This window comes from Lygodium microphyllum, chromosome 27 (assembly GCF_053477565.2).
Source record: "Lygodium microphyllum isolate KBCC chromosome 27, Lygodium_microphyllum_v1.1.10, whole genome shotgun sequence".
Taxonomy (NCBI): domain Eukaryota; kingdom Viridiplantae; phylum Streptophyta; class Polypodiopsida; order Schizaeales; family Lygodiaceae; genus Lygodium; species Lygodium microphyllum.
Genome location: NC_141161.1, coordinates 57,993,487 through 58,008,758, shown reverse-complemented (window position 1 = coordinate 58,008,758; position 15,272 = coordinate 57,993,487). Strand labels below are relative to the sequence as shown.

The window sequence follows — 15,272 nt, the reverse complement described above, 5'->3', positions numbered from 1 at the left end:
TATAGATTGGGTCTTGCCAGAATGTCAAAGATTGGGAGTATTCTTTAATATCACAAGCAAAGCCAATTGTCCATGGATCTCAGTCTAGATCTACAAAGAGGACAATCTGAAAATAAAGTTTCCAAGATAAAGGACCATTTCAGTCCATTAAAAGGATCCTAGGGCAATTTGGTCTAAAGAAGATAATCCTGCCAGAGCCAACCAAGAATCTTGTGACCACAAGTGATAAAGTTCCCCGTTGTTTCTATTGCAAGGAGCTAGGTCATTTCAAAAGGGAATGTCCAAAGCACCCTAAACAATGATGCTCCTAGTGCCACAAGATTGGGCATTTCCATGTCAATTGTTCCAATAGGACTCAAAGAGAACTTGAACTTACAAGAAATGAAGTTGTACAAGCTTTAGTGATCTAGAACCTACCAGAAAATTATCATATACTTAGAAGAAAACCTAGAAGATATTCATGAGATGTAACTACAATAAACTTTTCTCTCGTAATCCAGGCTCAGATATATCAAATACAATAAGTTTTTGTTTTAAAACATCGCATGCTTATGAGTCATTAGAGTGTCGTAACAAATGCATGATGGGTCTTACCCCACAGGTTCTAAAATGAAACCACCAATTGTCTCAAGATGAGGACATCTCGATTTCTCTAAGAGGAGGAGAATGTAATATTTCCACACAATTAAAAATTAGTTGGTTAGTTCAAAAGTTGGTTAGTCAATTAATAAGTTAGTAAGATTACTAACTAATGTAAAAGCTAACTAACGTTAATAATTAATGATTTTTATTTAATTAAAATTATATATTTTTTAAATTGAGAGTCATAATCCGATATTTTTCTTGGATTGATAAGGACCATAGCCACCCTTCACAGAAGTTACAATGTGAACGAGAGTTATGAGCCATATTAATTACTAATGTTAATGTGTATAGCATGGATGATCCAAAAATATTGGATTTTGGGCAAAACTAGCATATTTTAGATATTTTAGATATTACCCTAAAAAGACATGGAGAATTCTAGAACTTGGATGTCATATTTAAAAAAAAAGCAAGTGATGTTTTATCTAGTTTTGGAGATTTTATTAAAAAGTTTTAAAAAAACACAGATTGGCGGAATCACACACGCTGCAATCGCGCTTTACAAGCAATAAGCAGCACTTCGAACAGGGAGAAAAATGAGTGATTTGAAAGATTTTTAACCAATAGTATTGGCAAGAGTCTTGGGGTTTTGCCCCCCTTTTTTGGAGCCAATGGAACCATCAAATTTAGGATTTGAGCATCAAATCGTCGATTTTTTTATGATCCTCTCCACAAAGAGCTCTTCTTCTCAACCACAACCCCTCTTCTCTTGTTTAGCTATAAATATGAGGCATGGGAGGCACAAGGAAGAACAACGAGACCTCAAGAGGCTACAAAAGAGAGAGAGAGAGAGAGAGAGAGGAGTTAACTCGAGAGGCTACAAGGGAGAGAGTTAGCTCAATTCTCCCTATCTCGGCCTTTGACTAAGCCACCTTCTCTTACGCTCTCCCATATCAAATCCATTCCTCATTCCTTATCTCTCGAATCTACTTGCGAATGATGGTCCCTAAGTGAAGAATGTCGTGTGCTGATGGCATCCTACAACTAGCAATAAAGGCATCACTGTCAATACAATTGCGGTACCAGTCGTAAGTAATTTATTTTCAAATTGACAGATGCTTGCTTTGATTCTCGCATCAAATATGTTAGGCCCCATACTATGATGCACAAGAATAGATCATCGAAAATGATAAATTTCATCTCACATATTCGAAAGGTGGAGTTTGGAAAGTGCATCTAGATGATATGCAACAAATCCATACATAGCAAGAATAGCATAAAAGGTTCCAAGGTATTCTCAACTCCCTCTTCTTGTGAATTAACAGCTATGGTTCACCTCGTTGAAGGGATATGTTGAGCTTGCATGCCTGATGGATTGCATGGCAAGAAACTTAGTCTAAAAGAGAATCATTTTTGAAGCTCTAGACCCTTGCCTAAGCTCTCGTCACTAATATCACGAACTATTAGTTCATTGGGATCTTAATGATGTGCGTAGTTAACACAAGAAACAATCATAAGGATTAAAACTAAGATGCCTTGAGATCCGTCCGATATCTACTATGTTTATTAATCCGATTCGGGGTCGGGCTAGATGTAAACAACAACTCTAGGGAAAATGAAGAGCTTAAGAAATTAGGAAACCCTATGGCAAAGGAAAGACAGATACTTTTGTACTTGTTAGGAACAAGGCTGGGATATCAATCCATGTAAGTGACTAATAGAACTTATGTCTTGTATAATGTTTGAAAAACTTAACATATGCCTTAGCCAAAAGAAGGGTGTGTTAATTAAATTTTACATAGAAGCGCTCCTAATCCGAAGGGAAAGAGTAAATATGTGATGGAAAGGTTATCGCAACTATTCCTGCAATGTTTGAAAAAGAATACCATTTTTTTTGTTGGTTGATCAAACAACGTCCTAAATGCTTTTGCATTAAACTGATTGTTGGGATGTAATTGGATTATTATTCAAAGTGCTTGTGTTTGATGGTAAATGCATGGCAGATGTCTGTGATGACAAATTGCCATGGGAATAAAGGAATGTTTTTTGAGAGATGATATTATGCTCATTATGCTTGATTCTTAATTGGATTGATTAAGGAAATGATATTTTGCATGGGTGGATCATCTCCAAGGTCACACTACACTTCAACCCGAGAGGACATTGCTTGATTCATGAGTCGAAGGTCGAGTGGTGAAAAGGACAACCACGAAAATTGTGTGTCACTCCTAGGCCACTTGGGGTCAGGTGGAGCTCTAGACACCCCTTGCCAATCCGGAATAGAGTTGAAGAATACTGTGAGCCCAATGTTTGTGTAGCGTTGGAAGATCCTATTCTAGATAGTTGATGGAAATTATGGTGCTATGTGATTTGAACCATGTACTTCTGCAAGGAAGAAGGGAAATATAATTTCTCATGTATGGGCAGGAAACAAAGATTAACTTGAAGATAAAGTTAAGGGACTTGTTTGACAAAAGGATTACTTGCTCTGTTTTCGTGTTAATGCTGTAAATTACACGAACAAACCCCATTCCCTAAAAGTCCTAATTAAGAGAGCTGATTTTGAATGTCACACATAAAATGTGATAGGACATAATTAGAAAACTTAAGCTACCAAGGGAAGTGGATGGGCGGAACCCTCGATGGATCGAAGGTGGTCCTAGAGAACTGGGGGGCTTCTCACAAGGTTTTACAAACATCCGAACCTTTAGGTATTGTTAAGTTACAACTCAATTCATGCAGTTTTAGGGGACGGGAATGGCACTATGCCCTACGGGTAGAGAGGTTGAGTGGCGCATCCCTCTCATTTCCCATTCTCTTTGAACCAAGTGCGGCATGGGTCTGCTTTGACTTGGGTATCTCTACGTAAATTAGGATGTTCAAGACTCGACGCTAGAATACCGTCACCAAGAGGCCTTGATCACTAGAGACCCAAATTTCAGGTTGATCTTAGTGGGTTTGACTGCGAACATTCCGTTGCAAGGTGGACTCGTGAAACCCTAGGGGACAAACCCCGTGACATTCCATGGAAGTGTTGAGTGGCGTCGCTTAGACTCATCTCTCGATAGACCGCTAAAAATGTGCCTGGACGGCTGATAGGCACGCACGTTACAAGATGTAAGGTAAATCAAAGGTTCTCAATAAGAATTAAGTGTACAATGACATGGCTTTATCATTTATTCACGGTTCTCAAATATTTCTAGGTTCAAAAGAGTTTATGTGAGTCTTACTTACAAAAAAGGTATCAAATAGAGATCTAAGTGGAAAAGTCTTACAAGATAGGAATCAATTAGCTTAAAGTTACTCATGAGCTTATTAGATCAAGCAATGTAGATCAATGACCACTTTTTGCTTATGAGTTACACTAGAGGCCTTTAGAACCTTACACACAAGACATGCATGCACCAAAAAGTGAGTATCTATTTCATATTAAAAAGAATAAAATTAAAAAGCTGTCAGTCCATGAAAGACATGTAAACACAAATAAGAAATGCCTTGCAAGGTCAATTTGCAACGTTGGTGCAACTTCACAACAAGTGTTTAAAAATCAACAATGGTAGGAATACGAGTCCTTATTGTGTTTCCTATACTTATGAGCATGGCTCACTGCTCTTAGCAAAAAGTGATGATATGGAGTGATTACATTCTCTTAAGGTCACCCAAATAAAGTGAGCCAACATCACAGTACATGTTCTTCAATTTTCATTCTATTATAATTTTAAGACTCATTCTACTTATAGATTTCAAGAAATTCTAATCTCTCCATGGTGTGGCCATATGCGTAATCTTCAAATCCATCTTTGACACAATCACAACTAAACTTTGGCTTGTTTTCAGCTAATATTTGCAAGTCCATCAATGTTAAAGTATTTCTTTGAAGAGAAAGTAAATCTATTTACAAAGGTAAAATGGTGCATTGAAGTTGTAAAGTGAAGGTCTATAAGTTTCTTTTCAATAATAGACATCCCAAATCTTATTTGACATGGTCCATCTTAATGGTAAACATCCCCAAAACTTATTCACTTGGTTGGCATCTTTTATCTCCTTAGCCTATGTACAAAAGATAGAGATTAAACTTCCCAAGAGAAAAACCTTCTTTAATTGCATCTTTTCTTCTTGGCCTTTTATAATGCAACATATTAATGTTTCCAAAAAATAAAAACTTCTCATACCTTGTGCAAAAGGCAAAGAGGTGTATCCAAGCTCTCATAGTCCTATAGAAGATAATAGGTAGTTTTGTGTCAACCTTGTGCAAAAGGCAAAGAGGTGTATTTGAGCTCTCATAGCCCTATAGAATATAATAGGTAATTTTGTGTCAACCTTGAATGCATTTATATCAATATTAAAATATGTGCATATGAAGGTTCATAGGCTATAACAAACCCTGAGGCTAAATACCTCCAACCCTTTAGAAGTAAGTCTTCCATTCTCTCTAGTATCATGCAACAACGTGTTTATTGCTAAGGACGATATTGACCATCTCTTGCTCCTCATTAGCAATGATTGACATGGGTTTAGTTCAATGTATTACAAAGTATACTATGAGGCTTCTCATCAATAGCGGCCATACAAACTTGGGTGGAAGTTTGTGTAATGGGAAGCATATTATGAAGTTGAGGAAAAGGAAAAAAAGACCCTTTAAGAATATTTAAAGTTTTCATATTGTCTTTGAAAATTGTTTATCAAACTTACTGATATGGGGAGAATTGTTGGGTAGATCATGCCTTCCTTGTCATTATCTCACACAGAGGTGAGACATGGGATCAATTGCTACCAGTAGAGTATGCATCTCTAGACCTTGAGTGACCCACACAAAAGCGGTGATCCACGATGTGCGACTCCCTCATAACACCTTGTAAATCCATGTGCCCTATGCTTGAAATTCAAATTCACAACCATGTCATTGATAGACAAAGTGCATATCTATTGAGCTATGGTTTCTTGCAAAAATTTGTAGGCCCTTTTTAAAGCCAAAAGGGGGTTTGAACCTTTTCTCACTCATGTGTCACATCACCATGTCATATCATGCAAGGGTTACTTCTTTTGCATGGGTCATTGCTTTATACATCGATAGGATATGTGGCTTTGAAATACCTGTATGACATTTTGAGTTTTTTTTCCGTAGTATGGTTTCTTGCCTTTTGATAGATACAAGATCACCCTACTGTTTCTCAGTCAAAGGCGCATGCACCTCAAAGTCGTCTAAACTCGAGTTAATCCCATTTATGTTAGGACATGGTGCTTGGATGTGAGATAGTGATGATAGCCTTACTTAGGCTAGTTATACCACACCGTGTGGATGCCCAGACACTTCATTTTTTACCAACCAAAAGCAATGGAAGAAGCTAGGCACAAATTGTTTACACACTCATTTTGCCCATTATCGAATGGTAAGCTATCAAACCCATTTTACTGGGGGAAAAAAAGGACGAGGGGTGCTCCTTGCCTAGGTGTGTCTGCTACAAAATACTCTGCATGGATTGGCTAGGCTTGACATCAACAAAAACTAGAGGCGAATCACGTATAAGCATGTCTTCACATTTCATCTCGTTTGTCTGTCAACTTATCACACCCCCATACACACTATCCATGACGTGTCAATCAACCACCTAGGTCTTGGGCACAAGTTGGAAGGCAATGTGTAACCCACCTTAGGTCAGTTACACACAGGGCGAGAACCCTCGCCTACCCTCAAAATCACAGGGACGTCTAGCCATGTGTTAAAAAGATATTGGTTATGCTATTTACGAGCTACACCCAAGCCTAGGTAGGCAAGATTCCTTGCTTAAGGTGAATAAAGACAACACTTCTTTTATTAAAAAATAAATTACATTTAATGAGAATTTCCACACTGGCTATGATAGCCCATTGGTTAAACCACTATGCTATACAATCACTTTTGAAAGTGGCCAAGTATTTTGGTTTGTTGTAAACGTACAATGGTTAGTTTGTGAAAAGTCTTACTTAGATAGGAAGCAAATTGGCGGTGTGTAACAAGGCTTAGCCCATGTATGAACATTGGCTCAAAAGGAATGGCCATGAAGCCATGGGTGGGTGAAGCTGCCAAATGTGTTGGTAAGGGTATGGGCTTGTAGTTATAACATGGTGTGTAGGAGCCAAAAACACCTATATAGGGAGTCGTAGGGACACTGAGCTCAACTTGGTTTTGACTGTACATGTGATTCCCTATACTTAGTGGTGAACCTTCACATGTGCGACGTCACGAGAGTATAGTCCTAAGATGTGCCTCAATGTTGTATCTTTCAATATCATGAATACAAAGATTCCTTATTGATATATCTTGTGTGCCATTCTGTTTCATGACAGATTATGACTTGAAGTCTAGTGAAGGTACGTAAGTAACATTGGGGGAGGGGGTGGTTTTCTCACAAGCGACCAAATTAGATGAGAAGGAAGCGCGAGAAAGAACAAGGAAACAAGACATATCGTGGGACTCCCTTCCCTCTAGAATGTTACTTTTGCGCTGTTTCCAAATATCCAGGCGGCGTTTGGCATGCACGTTTTTCTCTTTTGTACGCGAAACGAGACAAATCTTTTTTGTGTCTTTTTTTTTCGGTTATTTGCGCGGAAAAATCTTTTATGAAAGCGTGATTTGGTGCGGGGGTCTCGTCGGCTGTGCCACTGTCAGCGTCGTGTCGTATGTGCCGGTGTTTTCGCATTCGCCCCGATGAGGTTTTGAGGCGCTTTCGCACAAGTACGCGCGCGGCGTTGAGGGGTCCTTCTTTTGTCGCCTTGCGCCCAAAAGACTACAAAAACCCGCCTTGTCGCGATTCGCACCCATCATTTGTATCACCCCTCGTGGCATCCCACTTTGTTTTCCATTTTATTTTTTAAACCCACATTACCAAAACATTTGCAAGTCTCTTACTTACCGTGTTTTTAAATAATAAAGCTTCAAAATTTTTGAAGAAATAAAAAACCGCAATACAAAATCTTTATCAAAAACTGCAATTCTTACTCAAAAATACCGAAAGAAGAGGCTATGCTTCCTTTCTTTAAAAAGACTGTTTTTCTTTCTCCTTCTTAAATGCAAGTTTCCTGTTTCTTAGGAAAAGGAAATAGAAAAATAATAAAACAATAAATACATGAAATAGAATAATGAAAATGCTCATTTTTCCACGATCCAGATATAAAGTATCCCTTGTGCATACCCAGACTAGAAATCTTCCCCCCTCTCCCTCTCTCTCTCTCTCTCTCGTCTTGCTGGATCGTATGTTATCTCCATCTCCCCTCCTCTTTATCTCTCTCTCTTTCAACGTGTCATTGTACGTGATTGTTATCTTCTTCTCCGCCTGCAGCCCGCCATGGATCCTCCGGTCCCTGACCAGAAGCGGCCCCGAACGCAGCCCCCCGACCGCTCCTGGCACCACGACGAATACCTCCTGCAGGAGGTCTTCAAATATCTCGACGCTAAAAGCCTTGCCTTCTCCGCCTGCGTCTGTCGGCTATGGCGGACTGCCGCCGAGGAGGAGAGCCTCTGGGAGAGGATCTGCAACCAGAACTGCGCCCCGGCCCTGTCTACAGCCGCGGGCGCAGCGTCATCCTCGGCATCGCCCCAGCAGCAATTCAAGACCGTGGTGAAGGCCCTGGGAGGCTTCCGGGGCCTGTACTCGCAGTGGCTGCGGCCGCTGCTCTCGAAGCCGACCGCTGCCGCGCCACCCGCGCTCTTCCCGCATGCTTCCTTCGTGCCGTCGTCGACCAAAGGCAGGAAGTGGAGCATGGACGAGGTCCATCTCTCGCTCTCTCTCTACTCCGTGGAGTGCTTTGAAAGGCTGGGCAGGCGCTGCAGCTCGTCTGCGGTACTGACCCTAGATCCATCAGCCGCACCCTCTTCGTCCTCTTCCGCGGCTCATTTCTCCTGTCCTGCTTCCTTTATCTCGTCATCGTCTTCTGCTGCCCCGTTCTCTTGTTCTTCTCATATTTCTGCATCTCTCTCCTCCCTACCCTCTTCTTCTTCGTCTTCGTCTTCGACCTCCTCGTCCTCGTCCTCGTCCTCCTCCACTGTCGTATTGCCGTCTCTAATTGTGCCTGAGTCGTTCCACGCAAATCCTAACTCGCCCAGTGATCCGTCTTCGTCTTCTTCCTCCTCCTCCTTCTCCTCCTCCTCCACTGTCGTATTGCCGTCCCTAATTGTGCCTGAGTCGTTCCACGCTAATCCCAACTCGCCCAGTGATCCACAGGAGCTTAGCTGATTACTGTCAATCACATCTGTGATCCACAGTAGCTTACCTGATTACTGTCCTTCACATCTTGAAATTTGATCCACTGTCTTGTAATTAGATCACTCGATCTACTGATCACTCTGATCCAGCAAAAAGCGAGAATGCTCACGTTTCCTTCCTGCTATATTAATACCATGTTTTAGCTGTGACTACGGGTTGGTAGGGTACTTATAACTGTTTTTGGTGTTTTGCCTCGTCTCATGCACATGAAAAGCACTTCAAACAGCCTTCGTTAATGGCTGGTATACAATGTTCTTATAATAGCGCGATATCGGTCTATCTGGATTCGGAGTAGGGGAAGCTCTCGTGAAACTAGTTCTACATGCGTTTGCGAGACGTACGCTTCAAAGCTTTAATATACATGTCCTCTCAGTAACTTCTGCAATGAGAAAAATAGCTTCATTGAAACATTACTGAAAATTTGGTGTTCTTGTGTTTCTGATTTCCTTCTTTGCAGTCAGCAGAAACTCACCAACCTCCATAAGTGGACACTCAATTTGTTGGAACGTATGACCATCCATACGTAGCCTTTTTCTCGGGGCAGCCATCCTTACCATGAGAAATCGTTTCCTCCAAGCAAGCCACACCTGCATGGATATCCTTGATGAAGGACCCAATGTATCAAGCCTTCTCTTTACATTGCCAAAGCTTTTCCCATCAACTCCTACTCTTTTCAGCAAGGTGCCAATCAATAAAACTTCATAGGAGGTAATTTAAACATTTGTGCAATTCTACTTGCCCAATCCATCTCTTTTTTTTGTCTAACTCCCAAGCCTTGTTTAATTCAGGCCAGGTCCTTCCAATCATGTGCATCTCTATCCCAAACATCCAAACATAGTGTTAAGCTTTTCATATAGATACTTCTAGAGAGGTTGGCATTCTCTCTAGTTGGGGCAAAGGGGGAGGTCAAAGGCATGGAGGCAGGTCCACCTCTCTTGAAAACAACTACCCATGCTTTGACTTGGGCTTGAGGAACCTCAGGTTGGTTGATCCTAGTTGTGTATGCACTTGACAAAACATCTTGTCACCTTGCTCGCTTCCAAATCCACTTGGAAATGATTCCATTAGTGAGCCAACACTATATCAGAAGCCTCCATGGCTATAGACCTTGAATTTTTCATCCTAGTTGTGTATGCACTTGACAAAACATCTTGTCACCTTGCTCGCTTCCAAATCCACTTGGAAATGATTCCATTAGTGAGCCAACACTATATCAGAAGCCTCCATGGCTATAGACCTTGAATTTTTCAGGAAGACACTGACACAATCTATACAACTTTATAATAATGCAATTAGTTATATTCAATAAAGTAAAATAAAGATATGTATATAATTTGATAGGCTTTAAGTTGAATGACCACAAACTTGGTCTAAACAAGAAAATCATGAAATCTCTTACAACCTATTAGCCCCATTTGGCGAATCTTTTGTAGCTACTTCAAACTCATACGCATGGTTCTCGATAGCTCTAAAGATAGCTAGGAGTCTCTTCTTATGCACATGACACAATTGTGGTAGGGTTTTTTCTCTATTTTTTCATCAAAAAATTATTTCTATTTGCCCCAAGTATGCTTGATCGTTACTTGCCGAGCCACGTTCCAAACCCCAAGTGATTCTTCATCCAATTTTGCCATGGTCTCCAAACATGAAGGCAGGCCTTATTTGGACATCTTCATTCAATCCTTGCAGCTTTAAACCAATCTTTCAATTTTTTGCAAATTATTGAAACTTCTTTACATGCCCACAAGAAGTGCTTAACCATCTCTTTCTATGTTGCACAAAAAACAAAGTTGGTGTTTAGCCTTGTCCATCTTCCCTATCTATCCTTAGTGGGTTGTTTCCTTGCAACAATGACTTTCCACAGTAGTACATGTAGCTACCTACTAGGAGTGGCCTTCTAGAGACCCTCATGTGTCAATGCTCTCATGTCCTCAACATTTGGATAGGAATCCCTCCACTTGTTGAAAGATAAGCATGTGAACCCTATCTATACAAGGGTGGATAAGGGTAGCCAGGTGTAAATGAGCTGGAGGACAGGGGGAGTAGGGGAAACCCTAACCCTAACTTCTCCAAAGACTATATAAATTGCCTAAAGGTCACTCTCACTGTAGAGGAGAGTGTACTAGTTGTACTTGGGAACAACTCACAAGCAAGATCTTCTTCTTGTACTTGAGCTCTCTCTCTTCCTCTTGTGCACACTCATGCTTCCACTCTAATATTTCAACATGGTATTAGAGCCAAATCTGATCCAATCTAAGCTTCCTTTAGCCATATCCTAACCTAAGTGCACAAGAAGATCTTTTGCCTTCTCATTTACCTTCTTTTCCACCATAGCCAGCTTGACCCCTTGACCTTAGAGGAGCTTGTGTGTGCAAAGGAGGTAGTATTACCTCCTGATTCCTTTTGGAGACTTCATCCTCAACTCAGGGCGCTCTGGCATGTCACTTTAAATGCAGAGATTGGGCAACCAAGAAGAGGTTATTGCTAGAATTCGTACATCTGGCACAGATTTCGTTGATGCCAAGTCAATTGCTTGACGCGGCCTATAGTAGGCGCAATCATGGTGGTTATCATAGGGTATTGTAGCCCTTATAGTAGGCCATCTCCCTCTAAGAGGGTTTGACCTAATTCCTTTCCTAATGTCTACTGTGACCAAATCCCTAATTGTGGGTTTTTTGGCAACCATAGCCAAGAAGCTTCAAGCTTCCCATTTTCACTCTTTTTCAATCTCGAAATCATTAACAGTGATTCTAATCACTGAATCATATGCTCTGAAGTGTGTTCCTGATCTATGAGTAGCTCCAACACTCGGGGGACATCATAAGCTCACCGAGAAGCCGACTCTCAAGACTGGTCCTCAGTCAAGTATTTCACTAAGCTTGTCAAGGTAAATACCTAAACATCTCAAGTGGTCTTAATCTTGAGATGAGTGCTTCTTAGCATTGAAAAGGCATTTAGTGACACTAGTTGCTACTACCTTATGATGAAAAAATGAACATGAATGAAATTGAAATCTCCTCGGACTCTTCACTAAGTGTCAAAGTTATTGATCGACCGTGCACAACCAAGTATTCATCCACTAAACCACAAGTTGGGGAGGAGCTAGAGGTCCAATCAAAGCTCATCTCATTGAAGCCCAGGAAAACAATTAAACCTAAATCAAGGGTTGTGCGAAGGAAAGGACCACCAAAATCTTACGTTGAGGTACTACATATGTATAATTTCCAACCTTTTTCATCCTTACAGTTTTAAAGTGTACTCAGTTGTAAGGCTATCATTTTTGTTAGTTGGTTCATGCTTGGCCATTAGTAAAGGACTAGACACTGCCATTGCCTAGGGCAATCAGTAAGACCTTTCTATTATGGCCATGGCTTATGTAGATGTTAGGCCTCAAATCCGCAAGTTTAATGGAAAAGAATTCCATCCTTGGCAAGTCCTAGTGAAATATAAAATGATGGAATGGGGCTATTGGCACTTCATAAAAGGAACCAAGGTTATTGATCCATCAAATCCATTTGATGTAGAAGATGATGAACAAGCTCAAGCCATCATCATGCTTCATTTGGATGAGTCCCTAGTTCATCATAATGACCAACTCTCCATTGCCAAGGAGAAATTGGATGAGCTTGGTGCTACAAGGAAGAACTCCAAGATTTTTCTAAAGATTGAAATGTTTAACTTGGAGTATAAACAAGGAGAAGACCTAGGTAAGTTTATCTCACATATGAAGGGGCTTATGGCACAGTTGGCCTCCGTTCAAGCACCAATTCATCATGAAGATGCCATTTCCATCCTTCTGAAGGCTATCAAGAAATTCTTTCCAACCCTTGTAACTACCCTTACCAATATCCCTAATCCCACTTTCGAAAGCACCATCTAGTCTTGCTTAGATGAGGAGAAGAGGAGTCAAGGATCTACTTCAACAACCATGAACAAGTCCTGGTACATACTGTCTCCACCAAATGCTCCTTTTGCAATAAGAAGGGACATCTTGTCAATAATTTTTGGAAAAAATATCCCAACAAAATGAAGTGTAACAAGTGTAAGAAGACAAGGCATATTACATATTACCAGTAAATGTCCTACCACTCTTGAAGTGCCCAAGGAATCGGAGGCCAACTTTGTCTCCAAAACATCTGAAGATAGACTTTTCTAAATCCTCTACTTATAAGCACTCTTGTAGCCTAATTTATAAAGGCATCCCATTTTGTTTAAGGGGGGGCTTAGCATGCCTTGTAGTCCAATGCCACTCTGGCATTGAGGGGGGGTGTTGAAAGATAGGCATGTGAACCCTATCTATACAAAAGTGGAAAAGGATAACTGGGTGCAAATGAACTGGAGGATAGGGGAGCAAGGGAAACCCTAACCCTAATTTCTCTAGAGGCTATATAAATTGCCTAAAGGTTAATCTCACTGTAGAGGAGAGTGTACTAGTTGTACTGGTGAACAACTCACTAAGCAAGATCTTATTCTTGTACTTGAGCTCTCTCTCTCCCTCTTGTGCACACTCTCATGCTTCCACTCTAATATTTCAACATAGATTGAACTTTGGCATGAATATCCAATTTATCTTCCTAGAAATCTCACATATTCCTCATCTTCATGCCATTCTTTCCTTTATGATTGACCATGCTCCACCAATTTGTTTGACCAATCTTCCTTGGTAGTGGCTAGATATCCTTATTCCCTTTTAAGGTGACCTCTAACCAAGCCTTCTCTTCCTCATGAAAATTGAATCTCTCTACGATCTCTTCTATTATGCATCTCTCTCCTTCATCTTGGTCCCACATGTCCATCATCTAAGTATCCCCTTTTGTGCTAGTTTCTTTGAAGCTTCAACTTGTTATTGATGTGGGGGGTGTTAGATGAAAGGGCCTATGGGAATGTCCAGATGCATTGGAGAAAAGCCCCATCTCCATCCTCAGCCTTCCCCTTGACTAGTCTAACCCTTTCACTATTCCTTTCCACCCTCTCACCAAGCTCAAGATTGTCTCATAGACCTTGATCCCTAATTTGGTATTTGAGGCTAGTAGCTTATCGATCCAAGTGAGTCCTTCTCATGTTCTACCCAAGAGAGTTGCATCATTTGATAGCTACCATGGCAATAATTTTCCACAATTCCTCCTCCTCCATCTTTACTTGTAACTTGAATGAGTATCTCTTGATCTTGTCTTGGATCCTCTTCAAACCTAGTCCCCCATTCCATGTGGCTTTTATTTGTGTGCTCCATGAGATGGCATGCCATTTCTCTCTAGTACCAAAGGACCATAGAAAGGTTCTAAAAACCTTCTCTAGTCTTTTACTCTATCCCTTTGTGAAGGGGGTAATTGTAGAGATAAACATGGCTACTGGCATAAGGATCATGTCTAGAATAATGAGTCATCCTACCAAGGATAGTGTCAATTTGGAGTACTTCGTCATCTTCTATTCTACTTTCTCTAAAATCCAACCCATTTTTTGCTTCATTGTGACATCTAGTTATGCAGGTGCTCCAAGATACCTAGGGATTTGACCTATCTTGGTGGTCAACTTAAATCCAAGATTTAGGATCCAATTTGGGACCTCATCCACTCATATGTAAAGAAATTCAATCTTGGGTTTGTTGATTAATGCACCTAAAACCTGTGTATTGGTCATAGACATGTAATAAAGCTTCCAAATTCTTCTCCTCAACTTTGACCAAATTGGAATTATCATCCTCAAATAATGGTGGACATATGTGGGAGCCATTTGGCAAAGGTAAGACTTTTAGAGTCCCACACTCGATTCTGTAGTTGATTGATTTTAGCAGGAGATCTGATGTAATAGAAAATAGGAAAGGTGCCAAAGGACATCCCTGTTTGATAGACCTTTGCAAATAAAATCATGTGATATGTAGTTGTGACTCTTACTTTAGCAATAGCGTTTGATCATTTTGCAAAAGTCTTTCCCAAAGCACAATTTATCCATCAATTTGACTAGTAGAAAATCCCTTATATAGGCATTGTCTAAATCCATATTGATTGATATGAAGTTCCTCCTACTTGTTCACCCTTGTACAAATCTGTACTGAGTGGACAATTTTAGATAAGAAATACTTCTTCCTTAGTTTAATAGCTTTGGACATGATTTTGAGGGTTATGTTCTACATTTTAGGTGGTCTGCTCTAAGGAGACTTTATCCTTTTAACTCCCTTAGTAGGCAAAAATGTAATTATGACCTAGTTGATATAAGGTGGAAACTTAGCTCTTCTCATACATGCATTAGCAAATGTTGTGATGTCCTTTCCACACATTGGCCACATTTCTTCAAAGACCTCAATTTTCAACCCATCCAGCACTAAAGATATTCTAGTTCTCTTCCTTTTAATTGCATACTATAGTTCATATTTAAAGAACGGTGTAGCTAGCATGACTATAGTCTCATTGTCTTCTACAACCTTCTCCATTGGGTCTAGAAACTCTT

The 15,272-nt window shown here is 40.4% G+C and overlaps 1 protein-coding gene across 1 annotated transcript; it reads left to right on the top strand.

The window, feature by feature from the left end:
* Positions 1-7,779: 7,779 nt before the first annotated feature.
* LOC148012347 (uncharacterized) lies at positions 7,780-8,978 on the top strand. Its single transcript, XM_087668967.1, has one exon. The coding sequence runs from the start codon at positions 7,911-7,913 to the stop codon at positions 8,796-8,798; it is 888 nt and encodes a 295-aa protein (XP_087525093.1). The 5' UTR covers positions 7,780-7,910; the 3' UTR covers positions 8,799-8,978.
* The last annotated feature ends 6,294 nt before the right edge of the window (positions 8,979-15,272 follow it).

Excerpts from the sequence above, each read along its gene's own strand:
- LOC148012347 (XM_087668967.1), top strand. The coding sequence starts at position 7,911 with ATGGATCCTCCGGTCCCTGACCAGAAGCGGCCCCGAACGCAGCCCCCC.